The following is a 9,990-nucleotide window of genomic DNA, read 5'->3' on the forward strand; positions in this document are numbered from 1 at the left end:
TTAAGACAATCCTTGAAAAATAGTTACGACCCAATTCCTGGGCATTAGTTACCGTAACAATTATTTATGAATAAGTTTGAAGTAAAAGGTTGATATGACGTCCAAAATAACCAAAATATAAGAGTTAGAAGGAGTGGATCACCCACGGTCACAGGCTGAGAACTGCACCGATCACTAAAGTTTAGTGCGCCAGCATGCTAGGAAAGGATGGCGTAGACAAGTGGACAGAGGAAAATCCGTACAGCGCAGTTCACTCCATCTACGCTCTTTATTTCAAGTGCCGATGAACTTGGCGATGAGCTACATTTATAAACTCCATTGTAATATAGCACTACGGTGAAGTAAAACATCATGACGTTGACTTGGGCACGAGCGTAAACATGAACTGCCAGCTTGTTCAACGCCAGGCAGCGATGCAAATGACCGCTTCGAGAAATTCAGCATTCGAGCGTGCCTATCCACTGACACGGAAGCTATTAAGTTAAATGAGGCCGTGCAGTTGGTGGCCACCTGCGGCGCACTGGCTGCAGTCACCGGCACCACATGCTTTTATTAACTGCGCAGCAAAACGATATGAACCAGTCTCCAAAGCCTGGCGTCGATGCACGCGAAGGTATCACTGTTCATGGTAAACGTCTATCGACGTGACACAATCTTCTTCGCTCACAATGGTGCAGCCCAACTAAAACTCAAATCTGTACCGACGTCGGATGCCACAGCACAAAACACAGCCATTGAGAGCTTCAGTCACTATACAAAGGAGCGCCGACAATGCTGACCACTTGTGCTCCACATAAATGGTATACATAACAGTCCGCTGCACTTTAATAACATCTCTTCACGGACTGTGAGGAGCCGCACACGAAGTCACTGATCATGAGTGTTATTTTCATTAACCTGGAGTTTCACAGCAGCTAAAGTTATAAGCCGATTTCAACAGTACCCTGCTTTACCGTGGAAGTTGCTGGGCTCCGCTATCAGGCACGTGACGACATCGGTATTCTAAAGTTAATTAGCCAGGATAATAGCTTCGTTTTCCGTGATCAGTTCGTATTCGAGGCTTTCTAGGAAATAGAAGCAAGTTCCGCACATCATAATATTCAGTCACGTGTGTTAATTATTAAGAACTGACTAATATTAAATGTTAATGTACAGTGACGCGAAGAATTTCCATTGATCGACTCTGAAATAAAAACAGAAATGGCACTGCGCTTTTCCTAATTTCCCTCGGTTGAGTTGGTCTTGGTCGCTTCCACCGTGGCGTTCTGAGTGGAGTTCTGCAGTATGTCCAGCACCACGTGCTTGACCACGTCGGCTTCGAGGTCGTACAGGGTGTTGGGCAGTTGGCTATACTTGGTCTCCGGAAGACTGACCAGAACCACCTGCACGACGACCAGCGATAGGGCGCCCAGGAACAATGGCACGCTGCGGTGCAAGCGCTCAGCAGCAGCCTCGATGCCGGCGGACAGTGCCGCTCCGATGCGGCCCACGGAGAGCACCGTACAAACCGCCATGGTTCGCAGCACCGTGGGGAACATCTCCAGGCTGTGCAGGATCACCACCGTGTAGGCCATCACCAGCGAGGACAAGGTCAGCTCGCAGAACAGCGTCACTACGTTCTTGTTCTTGGGTGGTGCGAGCAGGGTCAGGAACGCCAGGCCGAAGGAAAGGCAGCAGGACAGCGCGACACACATCCCGAGCGCCGCCTTGCGGCTGGAGCTGCGCAGCAGGGTGTAAGCCGCCGGCAGCGCCGCTGTGCGGGGAACGACGGCGGTGAGCAAGAGCCAGAAGTCGGTGTGCCTGGGCGTGTGCTGCCACACACCCTGCATCGCGAAGAGAAGGCAGAACCAGACGCACATCATCAGACATACTCGCTTCCGCAAGTACTCGTTGATGAGCATGTCCAGGACGCTGACGCGGTGCAACAGCCGCTGCTCTTCGGTTTGCCTCAGCTTGTACTGCTGCTCGAGGCCGGGCGTGTCTAAGGAGACGACAGCGACACCATTGATTCGAGAGATCCACAGCAGGCTCTTCTTGGCTCGATCAAAATTCCACGTGGCCAGGAGCCACATGGGCGAGTCTTCGACCGCGTAGAAGCAGACGACGAGCAGCGACGCCGGCATGATGGCAACCGCTTCGACTATTTGCACGTCCAGGACGAGGCCTTCGAGCGCCGAGGCCACGACGCTGCCCACGACAAACCCGAAGTGCGCGATGCTGCAGTAGAGGTCGCGGTTTGAGGGCGTGACCAGTTCGAAGAGGAGCACCATCGTGTTGGCATGCAGCGCGCTCAGGGAGGCTCCGACGAACAGGCGTGACACGACGAAGGCGACGAATGAGGAGGCGTAGCTGGTCGCCAGCCCTGCGCACATGGCGAGGATGACGCACACGTTGATGACGTTCCGCCGGCCCACCTTGTCGCTCAGCTGGCCCGCAAGCGGCAGCATGACGGAGCCGCTGAGGATGTTGTAGACTGCCACGAGCGTCACCTGCCAGGCCTTTTCGCAGACGAGGTTCCAGCGGCTGACCACGGTCTGGACGCCGGGCGTCAGGTCGTAGTCCCACTCGTTGCAGGGCACAACGGACCGCTTGTGCGAGTGTTGCCTGTCTACGAAGGGCTGGGAGAAGACAGTGGTTGAACAATCAAGATTGCGGCAAATGCATTCCGCGTCGTAAATATGCTGCGAAAGATACCGTAAGGAATTCGAGGTAGAATGCTTATTAGACGCGAATAATGGGAATACTGCTGGTAAATTCATTAAAGTGAATACATTGGCGTAAGGCCGTTTGTGAGTGTTATTAGCGCTCTCAAAAATGGCGACGGAAGAAGCGGATGGGGTGGTCGACGTGGAGGAATCGGTAGAGCTGTGGTGTGCATGAAAGGGTACGTATCACATTTCGGTCGGTCAAGAGAAACAGGCGCTAGCGTCCTGAAAGCACTCGGTAGATAAGAGAATGTAGTGCGTTCCGCACTGTTCATTTTCCTGGGGGATGTGATAGGGACGGCGGCGGGGCAATCAACTCCTTTCACCTCCAAACGATTTGAACTGCGTCACCAAAAATGACTATCGTTTGCCAGCATGTGAAGACAACATCCCTATTCCATTGGTGACAAAGTGGTTAGTTCCGCGGCCGTCACAATATTTACTTTTCTTTCACAACAAACACCCGCACAATCATATTTATGTACTGCCAGCGGTACGGTTTCTGATAGTATTGTGAGATGGAGAATGACCGGAGCAGGCTCGCTTTATTCTCACACGCAAGAATGCAGCCTTCCTCCAAGACGCCGACGACTGATGACGAAAGTTCACATCTGAAGATGTGGTTCGCGCACATTGCTTACAGTACTAGTGATACAAAGAGAATATTGACATAAAACTGCGCTTTGACACAGAGCGCGAAAGGATGTATGCAACACAAAGAGCCGATGTCCTATGGCCTGTGTCTTGTCGTGCCCCGAATCTGTGACAACAAATCCAAACAGCGCCCAGGGCACCGACGCCGGAATGATGGGGATGATAGTGGAATTTTATGGCGCAAGGGCATCTATGGCCAAAGAGCGCCATGGCACTAGGTATTTTCGACTTCTCAAGGTGGGGTCGAAGACCCATTTCCCAAGCATTTCACCCTAAATAGGCCGAGCACCAAACTAGAGGAAAGCTTGTAAACATTGTATTCCCGGTGGTACCTGGCGGCACAGGGGATCGAGCCCCGCACCTCCCACATGCGAGGCGGATGCTCAACCATATGGCCACCGCTGCGGTCTAGTACTAGTATTAGTAGTATTAGTAGTAGTAGTACTAGTGGCAGTAGTATCAGGCGTAGTAGTAGAGTAGATACCCATGCATTGTATCACCGGTGGGTACCCGGCGGCACTAGGGATCGAACTCCGAACCTTCCGCATGCGAGGCGGATGCTCAACCACTTGGGGGGTTCTGTACCTGTTCGTAGATGGCACACTGGTTGTAGCGGCCGTCGCTGCCCAGCGGCACGCCGACGTTCCTCCACAGTTCGGTCGACATGTGCGCGTACTCCTCGGGCGGCCGACACCAGTGATCGACAGGCGGCGCCAGGAGGCGGGCGCTCAGCCTCTGGTAGGCGTCCACGGCCACCGAGAGCTGGGCGCAGGCCAGGATCATGAGCTGGAAGCGGCCGTGGCCCAGGTACAGCTCCGCGGGCAGAGGCGAGGGCCCCTTGGGGGCCAGCGCCTTGTCGATGTTGAGCAGCGTTGCCGCACCCGGAGACAGCATGGGCAACGAGGTGCCGTAGTCCTCGCTACTCGGCGGACAGCTTAAGGGTTGGTCTTTGCTCAGCCGCGGCTTTCTGCGGTGGTTTTGAATGCAGCGACATGTGTACTTGCAAGAGCCAGATACATCTGCACTTGCAGGAGACTGAACAGGCTGCTCACAGTATGTATTTGGTTTGCACATTTCGGAGCAGAACTAACTGGTATGCGGTTCTGTGGTGAATTGTCATGGCCAAGTGCAAAGACACAAGGTGCGCTACGATGGCTACATTCAGTGTACTCAAGTGTTTTGTCGGTATGTATTGGCAGTGACCCTAGATCTTGTGGGGAGCATCAGAGGCATGCTGCACCTCAGGCTTTCATCGCCACATAAATTTTGTGTAGCAACGTAAGGTGCCCTCGAATTTGCATTACCTCCTAGCTAAAGGCTTAGACGACCTCTAGTCCTCATTCTAGAACCTGAGCAATTACACACCCACCGTACTACATGGCTCACAGCTGGGCGAAAACGAACCCTCTGACCTAGGGGCTTTCTTCAGCACTGTGCATTGTAAGGCAATGTCCTAAGCGAATTTCAGGTTACTTAGGTATTCTCCATTAACTTTTATCTCCAACTGTTCCCAATCCAGGCCTCGGAATACCTCCTGTAAACAGGCGGTGAACAGCATTGGCGAGATCGTGTCTCCATGCCTGACCTGACACTCTTCCTTATTGGAATTTTATTGCTGCCTTTATAAAAGACTGTGGTAGCTGTGCAGTCGTTATAAATATCTTCCAGCATTTTCAGAGATTTATCGCATCTTACATTTCTTTGATGATGATTATTATAGATTTTTATGGCGCAAGGGCACCTATGGCCAAAGAGCGCCATGGCACAAGGTTCGCTTCTGCTGAAGGTGGGGTCCAAGACCCATTTCCCAAGCATTTCACCCTACATAAGCCGAGCATCAGACCAGGGGAGTGCTTGTACCCATTGTATCACCTGTGGGCACCCGGAGTACTGGGGATCGATTAACAGTACCACACAAACCACACAGAAAGACCAGACAGCACGGGCGATGTCCTGACTGGCCTTTCTGTGCGGTTTGTGTAAAAATTAGCGCTGTTTCCACTTTTGTTACACACTGGGGATCGAACCCCGCACCTCCCGCATGCGAAGTGGATGGTCACCTATTTGGCCGCCGCTACGGTTCATGTCACATTTCCAGTCATACAAATGATATGGGATCTCATATCTACATGAGAACAGAATGACAGAAATCGAGTTAACCACGTGGCCCAAGAGGGGGCGCTTACTTTTTCGTGGAAGACCTTCTACGCTTGCGATGCCCTTGGTGGTCGGCGAAGCCACGTGACTCGCCGATGCTGCTAGCGAAGCTCGCCCTCTTCCGTACCTTCGTGCCGACAGACGTCGCTGGTTGATGAACGTCGTAGCCGACTGAAGTCTGCGGCTTTGCGTGCACCTTTACGTCGGGTGCTGTCTGCACCGGCTGGAGAGTCGTAGGCGCTTCAGGTGGCACCGCCATCTTCGTCGCGGTAGTTAAAAGCAGTTCGGCAAGGTCGTCCACTTCGGAGGGCATTCTCACGTAAGGCGATACCTGCGGCGTGGTGGGTTGGAGAAAGGAGAGGGATGTGTGAGGGTCACGGGCAATTTGAGGGACAGGCAGAAAATCAGCAGGAATCAAACACAGTCACATGACTCAGAGGGAAAATCCAGCTTCCTTGGACGTAACTTTCAATTTAGAAGCAGCTGTAGAAAATCGTAAGATACGGCTACGAGACTACTAATTGGAATGGTCTACCGTTCCAAAGCGTGGCAAAATCTTGCTTTAAAAGTTTGCCCTATACGCTTGCCCCGAATAGTTATAACTGCAGTAGAAAACCAATGGAGCGTAGAAGAATGGTTCTGTGATAGTTGGTGGATTATCCAAGAGAACTTCAGCCGAAATGTACATAGACGCCACCATAGCGAAAAACGCACGAGCACGAGGCTGACTATAACGTGTGTCTAATGGAGTATGTTTTTCACAACAGCTAGCAGAAAACTTGAGCCACGAGAAGGGCTCTGCGGTTATATTGATTGTTATCTCATAGTCAGTTTATATGCGAAAAAATCGTGTTCATAAGGAACTTTCCTTTGAAAACTGTGCTTGTAACATCGCTCAGTGCAGGTTCCTCTAGCATTTCGCCTCCATCGGAATGCGACCGACGCGTCCGGGATAAAACCTGCGTCTTTAGAAAATTGTAGTTGAAAGAGCGCTTTGTTGTGCGTGTGCCTTTCTTTGTGAGCCGTAGTGACGCTCTGGCTCTTTATCAACTTGTTCAAATAGCCGTTGTACCTCTATGTACCGCACTCACCTCGGGCGATGCGGAGTTCGCTGGGGCGACCATGCCGTCTTGGACACCACCTACGGCATCCGCCTGGACCGTGGGGGAGGCGAGAGCCGTGGCGGCCTCTCGAGGCTCGTCATGTCCCCGGCGGCCACGATGGCGTTGCTTTCCGCGGCGGTGACCCTGCGGCGTACAATGAACCACTGCAATCACTGGCACGAACGGTGAGAGATTTGCAAGAGTGCAGTTGCGAGTTTTCGGGCCAATTAGATTTTTGATTAGAACTACGTCCTCTTTGCCAAGTAGGACCTGGAGTCAGCTAACGCGAAACTATGTGGACTGCGTTAGCCTAAGGCAACAACAGCGAAATACCGTCGCCAGAGGGGACAGTCTCAAGACAAGATGTACCATAACCCTTTTGAAGTGCGCAAAGCTTTCCATATTCGGCCTCATATTAGCATACTCGGGTTATTATTTTCACAAACAGTTCTAAACGCTGTCTGCTGATGACGGTCGGTTTTATCCTGATGTTGGGGAGGGAGCTACGCGGGCGGTCTCTCGTAAGGCGATAGAACCCAATAATAATAATAATAATAATAATAATAATAATAATAATAATAATGATAATAATAATAATAATAATAATAATAATAATAATAATAATGATGATGATGAGTTTTATTCCTATCGTCTTGCTCCAATTATCAGCTAAAACCACTAAGAAGAACCCATTGAATTGTCCTTTGAATTATATATTAGATTCGTACAGCATTGCAGCCTGTGTCCTGACGAGCCAGTCATAGGAAAGGCGAAAATGTCGGCTTACCTTTTTCGACACTACAGTGGCCACTTGGCGGCACTGGCGACACTTGCGGCACACGTGAACCGCGGCCGGAGCCCCAGACGCGGGCTGTCCATAGGAGAACCCACTGGTATCGGGTAGGCTACGGAGAGCTGTAGCTGTTCGCTGGCTCAGGGCAGACATCGTTGGAGACAATGGCGGTCGGTTCCCCTCCGGTCGAGACTGGGTCTCGCCGCCGACACCCGTCCTGTTCGATTCGATGCGCAATAATGATTGTGAAAGTATTTTTCTGTACTATAGATCTTAATACAAACACGTTTAACGAAGCAACCTACCCGAGACGGTTCCTGCGATGGTTCTTAGGGGAGGGTACCCCGCAGAGGAACCGTCGCAGGAACCTTTACGTTGTCTCGAAGCACTTGTATCGACCATGAACGTCGAACACAAACACACTCTTCAACGAACATAAGGTCATTTTAGTTGCGTTAAATAACTCCCCAAAAACTAAAATCTCTTTATTTACTTATGTTCCTCCCTTCCTCCGCGTCGGCTAACGCTGACCATTGGCATTACGAGCGACCTTTAACGTAGCGCGTACAGCTACCGCGTACTGCGCACCGCCAGAGCGCATGCACTGATTGGCCTCGACCACGGTGGAAGAAACAGAGGTGCTTCGAATTCGCTCTGCAGCTTAAAGAAGAAAACTCACCATTGACCGCCTCCGCAAAGTCTGACAACGTGAATGACAGCCTTAACGACTCCCCCCTCCCTTTCTCCGCTCCACCCGAGCCTTTGTGGGTGGAGAGGAGCTTTCGTCCTTTCGACCTTCTGCTCGGCTCCGTAATATTGGATTATAAAGTTTTTGGTTGAAGATGTGTCATAGTTTATTATAAGCCCCCCAACTATGCAGGCAAATCTGTCAAAAATATTTAGTTATCAGTCCATGGCGTAGATGTGGACAACCTTAACTTGCCCAGGAACCATCTATTCATGAGATTATATAAGTTAGCCTGTCAGAGAGAATAACATCTGGCGCTGCTGCGGCGCCCCCTAAAGATGTATGAAAGTCCTTGCCCCCTGCAACTGGTATATGCTGGAACGCTCGGTGACTGGTAACTCGGGGACTGATACGCGTTCCAGACAGCCGAGGCAAAAGCAGCCACCCGCCGTCGTATCGGCCGATGAGCAAGGAAATCCAGGAAAAAGCAGTCCGGCAAGGAAACGAGAAGAACGCACGAAGAGCTAACAACGCGGCCAGTCTAGAGCCGCTAAAGACGAAATCAGAAAAATCGAGCGTATAGAACTTTTCGCGGTTGCACCTTGACTGAGCGCGCCTGCAGCTTGGACTGTGATGCGCAGTAGATTCCTCTGTGAAATCCGCAAATCAGAACCCTGCTGGCATAGCACAGAGGAAATATGACTGTGTTCAAAAAGGCAAATGTGAAAATATCTCTAGTGTCTCGTCATTTCGATGCATTATGCACAATTGTCTCCTATGGGCACTGAAGGCGCTTCCGTCCCACTGCGGATATTATAACCCATTAGGTTTTTTGAATTAACACGAAGGAATGCGAAAATTGTTCCTCTCCTTTTAGTCCGCTTATTTAAAGTGCAGGTAATCAGAGGAACACTGAAAATGTCGCCCAAGCAGTCAAGCATGCGCATGCATGGCGAAATTTGCGCGACCAAAGCGAAGTGCACATGTCACTGTTCCCTGCCTCTGCACCCAGGGGAAATTCTCTATCGCTGATAAGTGCGACAGCGCAAATCGCCCGATCGCCTTTTGAAAGTCCCGTAGCCAACAGTAACGCGCATGCGCAAGCAGCTGACTCGCGGGTGAAAAATGCAACTGTCCGACGGCCGTTCTTCTTTCGTTGGTGCTAGCCGCGAAAATTATTTTCGCCGCAGTACAAGCGGCAGTGTTCCTTGAAAAAGACTTTGTGCCCATTGCCGTTGGTTTGGTGCCGCCTTCATCTTCCAGCGGAGACTCGTAGAAACCGTTGCACTCACGACCGACAGACGTCTGCCGAGGAAATATACACCTCCGAGCCAGGCCGTCGGCATCGGAGGTGAGTGCGGGACAAAACCTCGCGGCGAGGGCGACGCGTCCGTGAAACCTGCTCTGAGCTGTTAGACTAAATTTAAGGTCCACTCGCGCTGTTTCCGCGAGCATTGAATAATAATCAGCAAGCCACTCGGAGCGCATGGAACAGGTTTCATGAACCATCCCCATCAGGTTTCTGGTCTGTGACGGAAGCGCGGTGAGCTAGGATTCGCGACGTATACAGCTTTAGGCTTAGCTCACAATAGGCAAGTCAGCTTTAGGTATTGAGCCAGCGAGGAAACTGCATACATGCACCGCTTTGCTCGCTGCCTCTAGGGGGTTTAGATATGCGAGCCCACTGCCGTTTGCGCCACTGAACAAAAACCCATTCCGAATGGTGTTGCGACCAAACCACCATGTCGTCCCGGACCCTAACTCCCGGGGGCTGATATGCTCTTGAGTGACATGTGGTTTGTGGCCGTACACGGCGCTTGGAAATTCTCGCCAGCCTCGACCAGCAACCCCGAAGAACGGACGCTGTCTACGGCCTGTGGCACATTGTGG

General features: G+C 51.4%; 1 protein-coding gene across 1 annotated transcript; it reads right to left on the minus strand.

Annotated features, from left to right (window-relative positions):
* Nucleotides 1-727: 727 nt before the first annotated feature.
* Nucleotides 728-7,565, minus strand: LOC144108045 (solute carrier family 22 member 7-like). The gene is made up of 5 exons (XM_077641326.1): nt 7,407-7,565; nt 6,608-6,763; nt 5,546-5,847; nt 3,945-4,326; nt 728-2,618 (listed from the first exon to the last, which is right to left on the minus strand). Exons 1-5 carry the CDS (start codon nt 7,563-7,565, stop codon nt 1,218-1,220), a joined length of 2,400 nt encoding a protein of 799 aa, XP_077497452.1. The 3' UTR covers nt 728-1,217.
* Nucleotides 7,566-9,990: the final 2,425 nt, after the last annotated feature.

This window comes from Amblyomma americanum, chromosome 10 (genome assembly GCF_052857255.1).
Source record: "Amblyomma americanum isolate KBUSLIRL-KWMA chromosome 10, ASM5285725v1, whole genome shotgun sequence".
Lineage (NCBI taxonomy): Eukaryota > Metazoa > Arthropoda > Arachnida > Ixodida > Ixodidae > Amblyomma > Amblyomma americanum.